The sequence below is a fragment of the Lampetra planeri genome, chromosome 1 (genome assembly GCF_965212315.1).
Source record: "Lampetra planeri chromosome 1, kcLamPlan1.2.h2, whole genome shotgun sequence".
Classification (NCBI taxonomy): domain Eukaryota; kingdom Metazoa; phylum Chordata; class Hyperoartia; order Petromyzontiformes; family Petromyzontidae; genus Lampetra; species Lampetra planeri.
Window position 1 is genome coordinate 21892839 of NC_136107.1, and position 18213 is coordinate 21911051.

At 45.5% G+C, this 18213-nt stretch overlaps 1 protein-coding gene across 2 annotated transcripts in view; it reads right to left on the reverse strand.

The window, feature by feature from the left end:
• The window catches only part of LOC144720105 (ATP-dependent 6-phosphofructokinase, platelet type-like), an 87569-nt gene extending 70045 nt beyond the window's left edge, over positions 1-17524 (reverse strand). Inside the window, exons 1-3 of one of the 2 annotated variants that reach the window (XM_078596603.1) lie at positions 17119-17194; positions 10296-10407; positions 2692-2765 (exon numbers count right to left, since the gene is read on the reverse strand). In XM_078596603.1, the coding sequence (XP_078452729.1) occupies positions 2692-2765; positions 10296-10344 (123 nt within the window). In that variant the 5' untranslated portion in view covers positions 10345-10407; positions 17119-17194. Of the gene's footprint in view, positions 1-2691; positions 2766-10295; positions 10408-17118 lie in introns of both variants that reach the window. The other variant, XM_078596595.1, reaches the window with a different exon arrangement.
• Positions 17525-18213: the final 689 nt, after the last annotated feature.

The following is an 18213-nucleotide window of genomic DNA, read 5'->3' on the forward strand; positions in this document are numbered from 1 at the left end:
AGTTGACATTGATTGTCAGAGAATTTAATTAAAGACGTATTTCCAATCCAAATCTGGAATGGTTGTGCTGTGTTCCGAGCACATGATTCGCAATCAATGACATAGCCAGTTCAAATCCAGGCCTTACACTGACTCAGCCTATCATTAATTCCCTTCCGGATTGCTAAAATAAATACCACTTTGTAGGGAATGAACAACACCTCATTTTGCACCTCTGATTATCACGGCTGGCTACATACGGAGTGAACGAAGTTCAACATACATACAACAGTTGTAATTTTGAATAGACTGGTCCATTCCATGGGAATCTGAAATGTTTAACAAATCACCGCAGTACTAATCTGAGCAGAATATTTGACTTTACTAATGCAGTAAAATTCCACTCCATAAAATGACAATTCTCGCTTCCTTTCAAACTTGATCATTATCTAACACAACCGTCGTTAGAAGTAAAACATGATAACTTGACCGATTCATTATGAGATCATGCCAACTTTATGGCAGTGCAATACTAATGACTTTCAAAAGGCAAGACTAGAAGCAAACCCACCAGTGCTATTTATAACGCCACTCAAAGACAGTTCGTTTACACTTTCAAGCGCGGCTTGCTCTCCAAACCAATTCAATGGATAAGGATCATTGATTTGTATCACAAATGAAGGCGAAAGCAGCCAGTCTACGTGTAAATGTGCACATCTTCTTGGTAGAGGCAGAGTGTGCTCCAAGTTGTACAGCGACACTATAGATGTTTTATCTGTCTATTGTGGTACTTTTAAGGCCCTGTATACAGTTGCATAACACTTCCTGAAGTGAAATTGCCCCCTTAAAGGACACACCAATTTACATTGCAAATTAGGGAAAAATATCACTTCAGATATAATTATGCAACCGACCACTGGTGTTTTGTCAATCCTCAGAGAGTTTCACACAGTTCTTGAGAACTTAAAACCCCCGATAATAAATTCAAGGAAGCGGATCTCACTTAGAGACAAATTACCCAGAGGTGATTAAATTCTGGTTGCCAAATAAATCAATTGATTTATTTTCATTTTTTTTTACCTACGTGACTTTACCAAACAAACCTAAGAGTATGAATCCTTGCAGTCACGAAAGCTTCAAATCTAGAATTAAATCAGATTCTCAAATGTGGAGTTAATTGTCTAAGCCCAATTATGAATTACTTCACAAAACAATTATTTTTTTTTGGGTATTATAGACTGTGATGTTTTAGTTCATAACTGAACGCGCGATGACATTTTAAAATATTGAAGGACTAACGTGCGTGCAACCACCGCTATACAAGAGAACGAACGAGTGGCCATCCAGTGATGAGCAATGGCAAACCACTCGTCACTCTAAAACATGACTCTACATTTATGTAACCTTTTCACAAAACACCCCACAGATTTAATTGACAATTAATAATACACAATATAATTACTGCCCATGTACCATATTTACTTTTGTATAATTATTTCAAAGTATTACCGCAAGGTTTAATCCGAGTCCATCATCATGAAGTAGAGGTGCAAGGCTCAGGCTCGTGGATGTGGAAGGCTGAAGAGATATTCTAATCGGCTTGAAGAGTTAAAAAAATCGTAAAATGTGAAAACAAGAGAGAGAGCGCAAGCCTTGGCAGAGCAATGTGTAACGACCAAGTCATCCACTCCCATGGGTTCACCGAATTCCATACATGCAAGTGTACAATTGCATGTCAATTGTATTTTGTACACTAGTTGCAGATAACTGATTACATTTCCCAGTGTTAATTAGTGCATCTAAAATGTCCTTACACATGGTTAACACAGTGCACTATGGTCGACTCGTGTAATCGGAATGAATGGGAACACGGTGGCTCTCCAGCACGCAGCTTTGTTTCTGAACTGCTCATGTTTCCATTTCGTGTTGCCTTTGGCTACACAATGCCTTTTACATATACCATAGAGAATTGCACTTTGAAAACACGAGCATAACTCACCGCTTGCATCCTCTACGAGTTTATCAGTAGAAATACACAATAGCTGGAATTTCATATCAGTAGCATACATGTACAAATTCAGAATGGCCTTAAATTATAACGGTTGACAATTCATGTGTAGAAATGTACACAAATACCAAGTGACAAGTGAAAGAATCAAAGGTAAACTTCATAATAGAACAAGTAGAACTTTAATAAAGTCCAGGAAAGAACCAAAAAGAAAATACTACTTATCACTGCTAAAGCGATAGCTTATCCAACCGGATGGAAGTGGCCAGAGCACACGACTCACAGACGTGCCAAGTTCAAATCCTGGTCAGGGTCCAAATAAATGTTTTACCGTCACGGAGTTAATAGAGTCAGTAGCATGTTGTAATAAGTTAATGGCACTCCATGGTACGACTGCATCACAGGAATATGGAATGTCACGAGCAGGTCAGGTGTCCAACACGGACGAGCAGTACTGATTTGCTCATTTGAGCCGGGAGAAGCTTGACTTTCAGGGCTTTTTGCCAGTAGTGGGAATTCAATTTTCTTATCATGTGGGCAATAACCCTCAAGTAATACCAATTGCTACTATGTGAGTATTGGATCCACATGCCTCAGTTGAAGGGTTCATTGTGCTCATTTGCACACACAACAAACACAACTGAAAATGGAGACGTGGCCACCCGAGAACCCAAACTTGTGTGAGGCCAAGTCTTTCACAGTACCTCATAGATGAAGTAGACCTTTGCTCCAACGTAGATGCCCATCCGCACCACCGCCCTCACTGCAGCATTCATCCCTGCACAGCGTTAAACACACACAGATTCCTCAAATCACCGTTTGGACTGTAAAGCCAATACAGTTGGAGAGGACCTGTTACATCCAGTCGTCAAACACCCAAAAGCCTTTGAGCTCCTGATTGCCCTGGCGTATACACCGTACCAGGTATTCACTTTAGGCCGAGTCGACCTAAGGGAGAACCACTTTTTTCCCACAGGCTTCGGATTCTCACAGCCAACATGTCTCAAGTCGAGAGCCACTGTATTCTGCCAAGGATATCTGAGAATGCAGATGCACTGGCCTTCTTGAAAGAACCCCAAAGTGGCCCTTTCCCAATATGCCCATCTTGCTACTGGGTATCTTGCAAATCTTGCAACACCAGCTTCGAATGCTCGTTTTTGAGCATCCGTTTCCAGTTGCTGGAAAGGTCTCTTAGGCCCAAGAGATGTTCTTTCTCTCAGATATTATATTGAAATGATTCCTGCATCTCAGATGCAATGGAAACTTAATATTGTAAATTAAAATTAACTGTTAATTTCTCCATTTGTTTCAACAACACCATGTATGCAGTTGTACCTGTTCTTATTGCTTGGTTATTTGGACTAAATGGGAGTAGATGTCAACGTGCATTTTTTTCTTTTTTGTAAAAAATATAATTGCTGCAGCATTACTGTACCGTTATTGAACGACGCAGCACGAAAGCAATCCTACTTTCAGCTAACAATGCTGCTCCGACTGATTTTGGTTTTAATTTTGATTGACCCCTAGATCAAGTGCCACGTGCTAAAGAGTGCACCACCACACCCTGCACACACCCTTATACAGTGACCACATGCGTGGTCACGTCTAAAACTCTAAGGACCACCAACTCGTAAGTCAAGTCGGCCGTCGGTTTCAATTGTCTAATCAAATAAATAAATAATGGTGCGCAAACATGCACGGATGCACATTCACACACGATGTCAGCAGACAGCTGACTGGGTCGGGAGAGGCTGGGCTGGGACTGGGTGCAAGTGTAAACCCCAAGGGGTCCCAGACAACTACTATAGGTCATTCAATGCTTGCACATAATAAGTTACCGCTTTTCCGCTCAAATAGAAATGTCTTGCAAAAACAAACATTTAACCTTTTCCAATGAGAAACTAACAGAGCTGCATTTGTGTAATGGTTGGCATGTTGGACCATCAAGAGGTCACCAGTTTGATTCAATCTCTTGCCGCAGCAGCTGAAACAATGGGGCAAGTTTCTTAAATCCGCCTCACCTCTATCCACACGTAGGCTTTCGAGACCAATATCATCCAAAATAGAGGCTTTTTTTGGGTTAGATCGCGTAAATATATAAATGTGTCGTTAAAACCCGCCACCACGCTTCTGCGCTCTTGCACATCTACGCCTCTATATAAGGAACGAAACAGTTAGACTTCTCCACAAATCTGGCTGTCACCTGATGAAGCTAGTTGTAATTACTGGTGAAACGTCGTACTAAGATTGTAAATGTTGTGGCTTGGCTCTCCAACACGCCAGCGTGCTGTACTAGTGACGAATTGGTATGTTCTGTTTACGTGACAAACATTACTAGTTGGCTGTGTCGGGTGGTGGCGGGTGTTAACGACACATTGATATATTTACACGATCTAACCCGACAAAAACTCTATTATGGACTGATATATAGCATCTGTGCCTGTAAAATATGGAGTATGGCCACCTCTTCCAAAACGTTTCGTCAACATGAAAGAGCAGCCCAAATACCCACAAGAGATCCCTCCAGTGAAAAAAGTACCGGTTTTACCATGTACCAATTAATAGTCCTACAAAGAAAGTTATGTGCATTGGTACATTGAACCTACATGGCTGTGGGTGGTCATAAAAAGACAATACAGCAAGTAGGACACTGCTACCATCACGTACTTTTGAGTCTAATTCCATGCGTGTGTGAGATTTCTCCAAACATGCCAAAAACAGTTAATAAACCAGCCATTGGCCAAATATCCGAATGCAGGACCCTTCTCTTCAGTAAATCAGTCTTAAAACACAATGAGGTTTTCCTGGTGTAATTGAATGAAGGATAGTATTCATAGGAATGCTTCAGTCCATTAATTGTCCATCTCCAGAGCTTGGCACAACTTTTGCTCGCACTCAACTGTTCTGCTGAAAGCTTTTGAAGCCAGTCTACATAACAAATGTGTCCATGCTTTTTACAAAATGTTTCAAACACATTTCATTTCTACCTCAGGTCTATATAGACCTAACAACCTTGGGAATCATAATAAGCCATGATCAGTCCACTTCTGGATGAAATATATAAATGTGTCGTTAAAACCCGCCACTACTCTACACATCCAACTAGTAAGGGTTGTCACGTAAACAGAACATGCCAATTCGTCACTAGTACAGCACACCAGTGTGTTGGAGAGCCAAGCCACAACATTTACAATCGGAGTACGTCGTTTTGCCAGTACGGTAATTACAGCTAGCTTCATCAGGCGAAAGCCAGATTTGTGGAGAAGTCTTACTGTTTCGTTTCTTATATAGAGGCGTAGATGTGGTGACCACGCTTCTGCGCTCTTGCACAATGTGGGGGGGGGGGGGGGATTACTGAGGCAACGTACATTATGTATGTGCATTATGCGAGCCCTCTGCACTTGTACTTCCTGTATATTGTGTTTATCAAAATAGGCCTAACAACGGTAATCCCTATTGAAGTACGCTGCCCTTTCTGGGCATGCATTTAAATAATGTATTATTTGATGATTCGCTTCCACGCAACACTGAGGCGGTAGCTATCCGAACGGTTAAAGTTATTTTGACTTATTTCAATTTCGATAGATTCTCTAATTAGTCTTTGGCCAGTCGTAGCTAGTTTTGCACAAAACTTCAACATTATCAAAATCAATCTTGATTTGAAGCTTTCGTAACTGCAGGAATCCATACTCTTTGGTTCTTTCGGTAAAGTCACGTAGGTATAAGAAATAATAGAACACGACGTTTCGATCGCCACACAAGGGACCTTCATCAGGTTGCACCGATACAGCAGGACAACCGCTGACATAGGAGAAAGAGCTGCTGACAACAAGAGTCTATAAAGGGTGACTTTACCGAAAGAACCAAAGAGTATCAAAATCAATTGAGTGTTCTTGTTGGCATGTGTGTTCTGCTACTGCTGACAGTTGTATTTGGGAGAATTTCATATTTCTCTGATGTTCTTTTAGTCTCGTGCCGATCATTCGTTCTGTTTGCCCAACATAACATTTACCACACGTGCAGTTAATCCTGTACACACCTTCTGTTGATAGCTTCAGTAATACATATTTTGTACCAGATATAAATTTCTGTATTTCATGTACCGTGTCAAATCTGACTCGGATGTTTGGTTTTTCCAAACATCTGGCTAGTTTATCAGTTACTCCCGCAATGTACGGTATTTTTTATCGTTTTAATTACTTGGGCAGTTTTAATGCTCTTAATATTCGATTTGGTTTTGGTGTCCAATGCCCTGTTGATTTGTGCATCATTGTAACCATTCATTTGCAGCGCTTCTTTAACATGTTGAATTTCACTTCTCAGACTGTCACCATCTGACAGTTTCTTAGCTCGATGAATGAGCGTCTTGATAAGAGCAGATTTCTGCGCGGGGTGATGGTGTGACTGCATTCAGATAGGTGTCAGTATGCGTTTTTTTTCGGTAAACACTGTGTTATTTTACCATTTCGACCCAGTCCGAGCAGAATATCCAGAAATGGTACAGTTCTGTCAGCTTCCACTTCCATGGTGAACTGGATGGATGGGTTTTGCGAGTTGAGATGATTTAAAAATGCGTTCAGTGTATCTTTGCCGTGTGGCCAGACCACCAATGTGTCATCCACATATCTAAACCAAGCAGATGGTTTTAGTGTGCTTGAAGCTATTGCTTTTGTTTCAAAATCTTCCATGTACAAATTCGCTATCACAGGAGACAAAGGAGAGCCCATTTCTGGCTGCTGCTTCCTTTTGTTAATAGAATTTACCTCGCCACAAGAAATGTAACACATTTTAGAAATATATTTTTAAGCACAATGTTTATTTCTTTTCGTTATTAAGTTCAGCAATGTACATCTCCATGTACGTGTATCTCCTTGTCTTTTATGTATATCGATGTCTCTCGGTATCTTTGTCTCTCTCCATGTCTCTCCATGTCCAAGCTTCTCTCTCTGTCTCCATGTCTGTGTGATGAGTTTTTTTGTTTTTAATAACACAATAATATATATTTTTTTATGTTATCTTGATTTTACCATGATTTTTTGCCGCAAATGTTGGGCGTCATTATTGCAGTGCATCGCTGATTTTAGGATCAGCAAACGTCCCCTACATCGATGTCCATTTTTTATTTTACTGTAGAATTGATGAACCTCCATTGTGTCTTAAAACAGCACACTGGAGAGGCTGTGTTAAGTTAGGCCCTTAAAATATATTAAGCAAAAGCCTACATCAATTTTCTTCGGGTTCTCCGGGTTTTCCCTCCACATTTAGAATCAACATGCGTCTACAGTATTTGGATTATATACATTTACACATGATTGGCCACTTTGTTGAGCTATCATTTGTGGCCAGGTCGCTTCTGAAAAAAAGTAGCTCAGTGGGCCTTACCTGGTAAGATACAAAGTTTAGCACCAGTAGCACATTCTGTGAAAAAAAAGCTAAATTCCATTTCCAATCATGGGTGTTTTTACTTTGACCTGGGCCCAACTAAACAGGGCCATATGTGTACAATAAATGTTGACTGAATGAAGGAAACAAGACTGATCACTCTCCAAACAGTGAAGAAGCATCGTAAGGGTAGAGATTATTGTTCTGTACCATTGTTCTGTACCAGCATCCTCTAGGAGTTACAAAAACAGGTCCTTTGTTGCTTCTTAATATGATTGTTAAATTGCAATCTCGCATTGGAACGCCCAGGATACACAGCCTTACTTAATCTATATCTACAAACAATAGTTATTTGGGGGGGGGCAGGGGGGGGGGTTGGCGGCATTGTCCTTGAACCTCAGAAGAAAATGTACAAGTTCAATTAAGACCAAAAGGACAGCACCAGATAAATACGGTAGTCAAACAAGGGCATCCAACGTCACCGAGCTAGCTCTCAACAGCAACAATACTGTATGCGTCACCATTCCTCCAAATAGTGTGTGCACAGCAGGCAGGGTTGCCGTGGCACAGTGGGGAGGAAATTGCTGCAGACTTTTTGTATTGGCTCAAAAGGCTTAAGGCAGGGGTCGGCAGCCTGGGCTCCGGAGCTGCATGCGGCTCTTTAAGGACTGTTTCGTGACTCGTATTCGCATGCATTGCGGCTCCTGAAACAGAGTTTTTCACCGAATTTGAAAAAAAATTATCTTCTTGTAAATTTTGGTTCTTGACACCTGGCTTAAGGAAAGAGGTAGGACAATGTTTACATGCAATCTACAGAAGTAATGTTGTCCATGTTTAATCATGTTCACAACTTGGTAACTTTTTAAGTGTGCACATGTGCAATACTAAATTTGTGAATGGTTGCAATGATTTTACAATGGTTACCATTAGTTATGGACTCAATTTCAGGTTTAAAATGCATTTCCCACTTATGTGAAAGTCAACTGAATGTAGAATTAATTACATTTGTAATATCAGTGCCCTATATTTATGGCACAGCGTCTTTCATTTGAAGATCTTAAACCGTCTATATGAACATTTATTCATGCTATGATAGCTACAATTCCGACCAAGTTTCATTGACAAAGATCATGACAATGATAACAATACCAATAAAAAATATACAAATAAAAGCATTCACATCAGTGGAAATACATGGCAATGTCGTATATTTCATGGAATAGCCAAGTGTCTACAGTTGCCTTTTATCTGGTTTGCAATACATAACTTAATTGAACTGCATTTTATTTAGATGACTGTGTATACATTATGTGCAGATTTAATTTGCTTGTAAATTTATATGAATGTTGTTTTTCAAGTGGCAGTATCACATAGGTCAGGACAGCCCCTGCCAGCTACAAGGGTGTACTCGGGTCATAGGTCACCTTGCCACAATCCGATCAGGCACCAATGTCTTAAAAGTCTGACAGCAGCTCAACCCCCATCATGGGTTCAAGGCCTCTTAAAGTTAGTGACACTTTCACACTCATTGAACTGGGGCTTGGCAGTGTATAAGCTGCTTAGGGGTCTGTTTTAGGCACCTAGGTACACACTTGTGTGATGTGTCGGCCTTAATAGGTGCTTGCTAAAGCGCTTGCCCCAACAGTATGTTAAAGGCTACACGGCATATCTTTGTCTTTGGAACCATAAATAACAAATGTAAAAACTGAACCAAAGACTGAAAATGGGGCCGAGTTAAGTTTGAGAAGTGGCATTAGGGTCAGATTTATGGGCAGGGATGGGGCTATTGTTAAGGTGTGGTGGATTAATTTAGTTAAGGATATGGAATCTGGCTCGAGGCCAGGTTGTGCACTCTGCCACTTAGCATTTGCCCAGACACATACCGCCCAGTATGGCCTCTTCACTTTTTTCTGACTTTCACTTCTGATGTATAAGCAGCTGGCAAGCTTTAGTGCAGCCCCAGAATGATGCAAATGGGCCTTTTCACTGATGTACAGTGCAGCGCTAATGTGAGTGCACTCCAATAGGAGAAATAGAGCTAAGCGAATGTGCAGTGCAAAACATGTGAATTGTGCCTTGCACATGAAAGATGTTACCTCGGTTCTGTTTAATTTATGGTCGTGCACGTTTTAATCCAAAAAGTGTCACATTATTTCAAGCTCTCTCTTTCAACATTGCACAAATTCAGAGGTAACCTACACTGTAACAATCCGGCGTTAAAAAAACGGATTTCAATCCAATAATCCTATTCACTAAGATATACACTGTATGATTAAATCTAGGAATAAAAAATTCAGGATATTCTACGATTTTAAGGAGACATTCATTTATTCAACTTCAAAATAAGTGATTCACTGTGTTAACCTTTACGGTCTGCAAACTGATAGACTACATTGGTCATGGCACGGACAGTAGTTTAATGATTTAGAGTAAGTCATCCTTAAGCCCAGGGGGATGTACTCTATAAAGCCCTGTCTGGTCTATTGGCAGATGTCACCTCTATGCGTACCATAGAATATTGTGCACGGCAAATCTTTGCTGCACACAAAGGAATGTAATGTTTATTTAGTGCACGGTCAAAGAGGGAACATCTAAACCAATGTAAGCAACTGTTGCAAATGCTTTTTGGTGGTTATACACGCCTGTAATCCAGCACTGTGGAGGCGAGCTGAGGCCGACCACAATTGTTGTGAAACTCCCTTCCCGTGCACAATCGAGGTGCCATACCTTGACTTACCAAGAGAATGCAGTAAAGAGGACTTCACCTGTTCCATCCGTATGAGTGTTGCCCCTTAAGCCTTAATACACGTGGGGTTTCTCCAGGAGCTCTGTTTTCCTTCCACATGTAAACACTCATTCATTGGCCGATAACACCTGAACATACGGAGAATCGCAGAGTTTGGGGTGGAATGTGAAGCCAGCTCACCGCGGCTGCCTTGCCCGCTCGTCTGTGGTTCCTCGCGCCTCGGACTCATTCTCTCTCGTCGAGTGTGAGCAAATACCTCTGCAGCGCGTTACAAGTTGAAATTCCAATTAACCTAAACACAGAATCCATAGCCGAACCACTTAATAAGACATCGCCAAAAGCATATTTTACGGAGACTATTTGACTGTGATAACATTTTGATTACCGTGCACGTTCTGCTTATTAATGAAATCTGAGATTGTTTCCTCCATACCATGTCGCCATGCCACGTGTGTGCGGTTTCACAATTAAGCACAGTGGGGGGTGCCAAGATTCTTTGAGATCGGTCAGGGCATACAAGGACAACTATAGGTGTATATACAGCAGCTTGTACGTGTGTAATAAACGACTGGACCACGATGTCTGGCTCAGTGTCCTTTATTATTCGGTTCGTGCTGTACACCCACACGGCTGTCTTTACTCTATAGCTTCTCCACGGTGCTGACTCCAATGTCGGCCCAATCCACAACAGCAGCTCCGCTGCTGTTTCTCTCACACAGCCCTCCTTGGCTGTACTCCCTGCTGCTCTTCTCCCTCCGCAGCTCTCACAGCTTCTTGCTCTCTCTCTCTCCGCAGCTCCTCCTGGCAGCCACACCGCTGCCTCTAACAAGCAGCCCCCTCTCTCTCTCTCTCCGCAGCTCCTCCTGGCAGCCACACCGCTGCCTCTAACACGCAGCCCTCCTGGCTGTCTCCTCCGCAGCTGCACACCACTCCGCAGCTTCCTCTTATCTTCGGGGTTGGCTCCCGATGGCCGTCGGCGCCCCCCCCTCTCCACACTTGCCCGCGTGGCCTCACTCTTTTCCGCTCACACCCCGACTGCCTTCCCCTTCCGGTTTACCCGCTTAAGGCCCCGAACCTTCCCCCCACGTCACATGACTCCACCCCCCGTGACGTCACCTCCGGAAGGTCGCTTACGCCCGCATTACACCACCCTCCCCCGTAGAAAAATCCCAGCCGACCTCGGCTGACCAATAGCAAATCGTAATGCGGCGAACCGAGCTTCCCCCCCTAAAGGACACTAAGCATATAATGTAACAGCAAGAACAACAACAACGCAATTAACATCAACGAACGTACAAAAGCATGCAATAAATACAACTGTAAGAAAAAAAAATAACAAGACAGCAACAATCAACGAAACGTAAGCGATTTGGAACGTGTGCGGGTCGCCGGCCCGTCCCGGACGGTCGGCGGCCCACTCGCAGAACGGGAACGCGATGAAAGTCGAGGAATGACAGGGGGTAATCCCCCTGTCGCATCTGGAAGTCCACCGACGTCCCGTGTCCCTAAAGAGTTAGTCTTGGGCTTGTCCTGTGACCGTGCCCGCAGCTGGGTCGGAAGGGCTGCAGGGCTCGAAGGTCCCGCAGACCTGGCAGGCGTCCTCCGAGCAGGGCCCCTCGTCCCCCGCAATGTCACGGCCGGCCTGTTTCGGAGGATCTTTAGCCGACTTGACCGGTGCCGAGGCCTCCTGCTGCGGCGGAGCCGGGAAGCGGGCCCAGCAGTCTCTGGCGTAGTGGCCCCTACGCCCGCAGCGGAAACATTCGGCCTCGTTGCGCCGAAGCGCAGGCCTCGCCTCCTGACGGCCCCGTTCTGGTAGCACCGCGCGCGGTCTCGGCCCGCCGCGTCCCGTCCATGGAGCGGAGGCGGCCGTCAGTTGTTGAGGGCCCCGGTCATCCGGAACATAGACGGCCTGCGCAGGGTTCCACCCCAGCGCCTCCCCTTCTTTGACGGGCCCCCCCGTCCACGCCGTCACTTGTTTCCAGCGACGGAGGTTGAATTGCGCATCGAGACACTTAGCAGCCATCCGGGAAGTTAGCTTCTCATGCCCACACACAGGCATGGGGATCCCTAGATCCCGAGACAGCTCCAACATTTTCCCTAATATGAGAGGCTCAAGCAGGTCCTGTGGCGTCTCAGGATAAGCTGCCATGGCCAGCTCCAGCACCGCACCCCTGAACGCCACGGGCGACTCCTCTGGTGCTCGTTGTCGTTGAGCGAATCGCCGATGCGCATCATCTGGTGGCTCATAAGCATCGGCCATTTCTTGAAAAACACCACATAAAGTTGCCTTCTTATCGGTCGCTATGGAACGGAAGAATCGGACAGATTCGTCGTCCAGGAGAGTCGGCAACACCTCCAAAGCCTCCGCATCGGTCCATCTTGCTGTGCGTACCGCCGCCAAGAAGCGGCAGGCGAACGCGCTCCAGTCCCCACCGACGGAAAATTCTTTAACCGTTGTAAGGTGGCGACTCCGACTCCTCTTCCCGCCGTCTTCCAATGGTGGTGGTTGTGATGGCAAATTCAAAATGGCGTCGGCCCGCGGCGTGGCCAAGATGGCGGTTTGGCGCCACGGAGCGCGCAAAATGGCGGCCTCTTGCCGCGTGGGCAATGGCGGCGGCAGGACAGGCAACGTGGCGGCCCGCGGAGCACCACTTGCATCATCCATCGTCCCTGGCGCGACGAGATGGCATAGATGCGCCAGGACGTCCTTAAGTGCCTCCAGTTGTACCGCCATCGCTTGCCATCGTTGATCCGCGTCTGATGATGTCGACGGACCCGCCACCGCGCCAACATCCTCCACTCCCGTTCCCGTGGTCGCCTCAGCCGGGCTCTCCTCCACCACCCCAACAGGATCCGTGGTTGGGGGGAGTTCGTCGTCGTCGGACGAAGAAGCCGATGCAGGCGCCGGATTAACTTTCTTCCTCACTTGTTTCGACATGCCGTTGCACTTCCGACACCAGTGTAATAAACGACTGGACCACGATGTCTGGCTCAGTGTCCTTTATTATTCGGTTCGTGCTGTACACCCACACGGCTGTCTTTACTCTATAGCTTCTCCACGGTGCTGACTCCAATGTCGGCCCGATCCACAACAGCAGCTCCGCTGCTGTTTCTCTCACACAGCCCCCCTTGGCTGTACTCCCTGCTGCTCTTCTCCCTCCGCAGCTCTCACAGCTTCTTGCTCTCTCTCTCTCTCTCCGCAGCTCCTCCTGGCAGCCACACCGCTGCCTCTAACAAGCAGCCCCCTCTCTCTCTCTCTCCGCAGCTCCTCCTGGCAGCCACACCGCTGCCTCTAACACGCAGCCCTCCTGGCTGTCTCCTCCGCAGCTGCACACCACTCCGCAGCTTCCTCTTATCTTCGGGGTTGGCTCCCGATGGCCGTCGGCGCCCCCCCCTCTCCACACTTGCCCGCGTGGCCTCACTCTTTTCCGCTCACACCCCGACTGCCTTCCCCTTCCGGTTTACCCGCTTAAGGCCCCGAACCTTCCCCCCACGTCACATGACTCCACCCCCCGTGACGTCACCTCCGGAAGGTCGCTTACGCCCGCATTACACGTGTAACAACCCTTGCTGGGGTTTAGTCCAAAGTGCTGCATCTGCGAATCATGCACCCATGGCACGGGATCGTCTATCCATTGGATGAAATTGGTACCTGTACTTGTTTAGTACCGAAGAACGATGGGCTAAGTCAACCATGGCCAAGATTTGAATTCCCAACCTTTCGATTGTGCTAAAGGCGATCGAGCTACAGTATAAAAGAGACTGATTTCCTTGCTGTGGTTGTTCCACCTGATGAAGATTGCTTGCGTTGCGATCGAAACGTCGTGATATGTTTTATTTTCTTTCTACCTACGTGACTTTACCGAAAGAACCAAAGAGTAAGTCATTCTTAAGCCCAGGGGGATGTACTCTATAAAGCCCTGTCTGGTCTATTGGCAGATGTCACCTCTATGCGTACCATGGAATATTGTGCACGGCAAATCTTTGCTGCACACAAAGGAATGTAATGTTTATTTAGTGCACGGTCAAAGAGGGAACATCTAAACCAATGTAAGCAACTGTTGCAAATGCTTTTGTGGTGGTTATACACACCTGTAATCCAGCACTGTGGAGGCAAGCTGAGGCCGACCACAATTGTTATGAAACTCCCTTCCCTTGGGTTGAGACAATGTTAAAACGGAGTACAGTACCTGTAACGTGTGGTCTATCTCAAGTGTGGACACTCCGCACAGTGGGATAGGGTGGTCAGAACCAAGATTAATTGGTCCTCATTAACAGGACTTCTCCAAAAAGTCCTATCAAGATTGGAAAATTGGTCTGCATGTGTTCCAGAGTTTGTGTGTTTGTCTTTGTTCAATAGTGTCTTGTGTGCTCCAGAGCCTGTGTGTTTGGGGTATGTGTGTGGGGCGGAGCGGTTGTGTAGCGATTAGCGCGCTGCACTGCGAACCCGAGTTCAATGAGTTCAATTCCCACTCATGGCCAATACCAGTGACGATTATCTGTACCGGTCCTGAGCCTCACCTAAGTTGACTTAGCCTCATATGAGTTCCTGGTCCGTTGTGTACACATCGCCACTGGAGAGACAAAGGCGGCCGGGCGTGGTGCTGTCCACCCACCCCGTCGTGTGTCGTTCTGGCCTTCATAGATGCTCGATAACAAAACTTGCCACAACAGTCTGTTAAGGCTATACATGGCATATTTGTCTGTGGTATACATGCGGCTGGAAAACGTGCCCATTCACAACCACAAAACCGACACCACACCCTTGTTAAATACAGCTGCACTGCTAAGCCAAATGTTCTGCTGCTGCTGCATAATATTTCCAGAAGAATTAACAGCTGAGCAAACGCAATGTGGCTGTCATCACAGCCATGGCGCAGGAGTAGAAGAGGGCACCTTATGTTGCGGCATGAATCCGGCACCATTGCGGACCAGCGCATCGTCACGTACCACTGGACTTTATTCAGGAAGCATGCAGAGGATGCATTGTGGACATCGTTTAATAAGGCAAATTCATATAGGAAGATGTATGCACACAAGCCTGTGCGTTGCATTAAGCATGCAACTTGTCTAAAAGGTAGCAAGTTTTTTGGTCTTAATAGTTGCGTTATGCATACCTTAACATTCGGTAATATAAGGTCACGTGTTAAATTACTGAATTATCACGGTGCTACTGCACTTAAACACATTGTGCCATACATTGACGATGTATTCTCGAGAAACCGAGATATTTTGCCACGTGGATCATGCCCACTCAGGTAGGAACAGGTTTGGCCTGTAAACATTAAAACTGCCAACATGAAAATCTAGATGACTAAACGAGTCGCATTTTCGTGCTCCAGTGGACTTACAGATTATTTCACTCGTACTGTACCTCCGCATAAATAACTTACTGCTGCTCCACCCATAAACCACGCCATGGATGTGACACAAACCACAATTCTCGACACGCTGCAGGAACTCTTGTTGCGAATTTTGATCTCTCTGCTCTCATAATGGTAGACCTGCACTTTTACAATGTGGCCCTCTGGATATGCAACAGGATTTCTCTGCGACATCCGTGGACCTCCACTCTGTGTTCTGCAGACATCACTTCTCCGACGACTGAAACTCCTGTTCCAAATACGAGTCTCTTCGTCCCAACCACGAACTTCTGTTGCGACCGAGGGCCTGTGCGTTTCAACTACGGAAATGCCCCCAGCGTGGGAAATCTCAACTTCAACCACAGAAACTTATTTCAAACACGCATCCTTATTCTCTATGGACCCCTGGTGTACGTGTGTATACCAGAGGTGGGACAAAGTCATTGTTATGCAAGTCACAAGTAAGTCTCAAGTCTTTGCTCTCGAGTCCCGAGTCAAGTCGAGTCAAAGATGAGGCAAGTCCAAGTCGAGTCTGAAGTCATCAAAATCATGACTCGAGTCTGACTCGAGTCCAAGTCGCATGACTCGAGTCCACACCTCTGAGGTGGGACAAAGTCATTGTTGTGCAAGTCACAAGTAAGTCTCAAGTCTTTGCTCTCGAGTCCCGAGTCAAGTCGAGTCAAAGATGAGGCAAGTCCAAGTCGAGTCTGAAGTCATCAAAATCATGACTCGAGTCTGATTCGAGTCCAAGTCGCATGACTCGAGTCCACACCTCTGGTGTATACTACCTGTCGACCCAGAGATGTCTCTCTTTCAAAAGAAAGATGTCTCTGGTGTGGACCAATCAGTTTCAAGGACAATGCATATATTATCAGAGTATGTTTTTGTTTGCATTTTGACGACAATTATTGTGGTTAATGCAGACATGATTCCTTGTAAAAGGTTTCAGTTTGGTGTTTTAACAACTTAACACCTGTTCTGTTGCCAGTGACTTTACCGAAATAACCAAAGAGTATGGATTCCTGCAGTCACGAAAACTTAAAATCAAGATTAAAAGGGGAAAACCCTATTCTCAATCATATTTTTGTCTATTTGTTTGTGTTTCTCCCTTGCGATGGGACTTTGTAGGATGCACGTTGAGAGTTATGAGGACAAAGGGTCACCAAAAAGGTCTGTATTGGTCTGAAATAAGGTAGACACTGATAAAGGGTTGACAGGTATGCGTGTGTATGTGGCTTTTCCACCGTACGCAGCCAACCGTGCTAATCGCACCACATGCGTCATTAAAACCACATTTCTCATTCACCCAAACACGGACATCACATTTACAACTCTGAACATCTCTGCACCGCAGATCTCCCTCGTTCAGCCATTTGACCGCTCTGCTCAAAGCAAAGAACTTCCCGCTCCAATCGCCCTCTTTTACATAACACAGGCTTCGGTTACGTCTACGGGACACCCTCCAGAAGAAAAAAAACGCTCTTCTTCAACCATGGACCTCTGTGCTCTCTACACACGGACGAGTCGCGCCGACCCACCAAGACCTTCACTGGGTCCTGAACACCATAACGCGTGCTCCAGTGAGAGCATCACCGCCACTGTCACCGATCAACAGCAGCACGCATCGCCATTGATCTCACCTTGGGCATCTCCCCCGCTTGTCAGCACTCCGATCGCCCGTCCAGCCCCAGAGAGGCTCTCCAGGAACTTCTTATCGCTGGGAGCCATCTTCTCGAATGTCCTTCCTATGAACACGAAGCGGCTACGACTGCAACGCTCTGAATGAAAGCCGTGACGGCACTGTGGTTAATCGAGCGAACCTAATGCCTACATGAAAACCAAACAACAAAAAATACCGTGTGATAGCGCACCAGACGGCTTTCTCTCTCTCTCTCTCGCTGGCCTAATGAGAAGATGGGAGAGACGAACGCGAAGAGGTTGCGGCCGCAAACAAAGGAGGTTGCGTTGCTCCGATCCGCAGCGTGGACGCACCGAGCGGCCACATCAGCTGTCTGCGGCTGTGACGTCACACTCAGCGTGCCCTCTGCTGGCTGACGTCGCGGGATGCGCACACATCTTGGGACCAAAATATGTCTTGTGACCTCCCGATTAATTGACCCCCCGTAACGTGTTTTTTTTTTCTCTCCCGAATGCATATCTATTTCTGTTTTAAATCACCCTTACTGAAGAAGAAGAAGGAAGAAGAAGAAAAAAAACGCAATACGTTTTAGATATTCTTGGTTCTTTCGATAAAGTAACGTAGAAAGGGAAATAATCGAATAATAAAAATAAAACAATAAAATTCTAACGACGTTTCGATTGCGACACAAGCAATCATCATCAGGTGTGAAAACCACAGCAAGAAAAAGTTTTGAAAAAAGTGGTGGTGAAAAAAAATATTCTTGCTGTGGTTTTCACACCTGATGATGATTGCTTGTGTCGCAATCGAAACGTTTTGAGAATTTTATTGGTTTTATTTTTTACTATTTTATTATATCCCTTCTACATGACTTTACCGAAAGAACCAAGAATATTAATCCCTGCAGTCACGAAAGCTTTCAAACGTTTTAGATAATTAAAACTGGGGTCACTGGACATCTGGACCAACCTGTAGTTTAAGGAGAGCCGGGTTGTGGTGATGATGGTTGATGGTGGTGTGTATGGGGAGTGGTGGTGTAGCGGTGAGTGCGCTGCGCTACGAACCCCTCACGGCCAACACTAGTCACGAATAATCT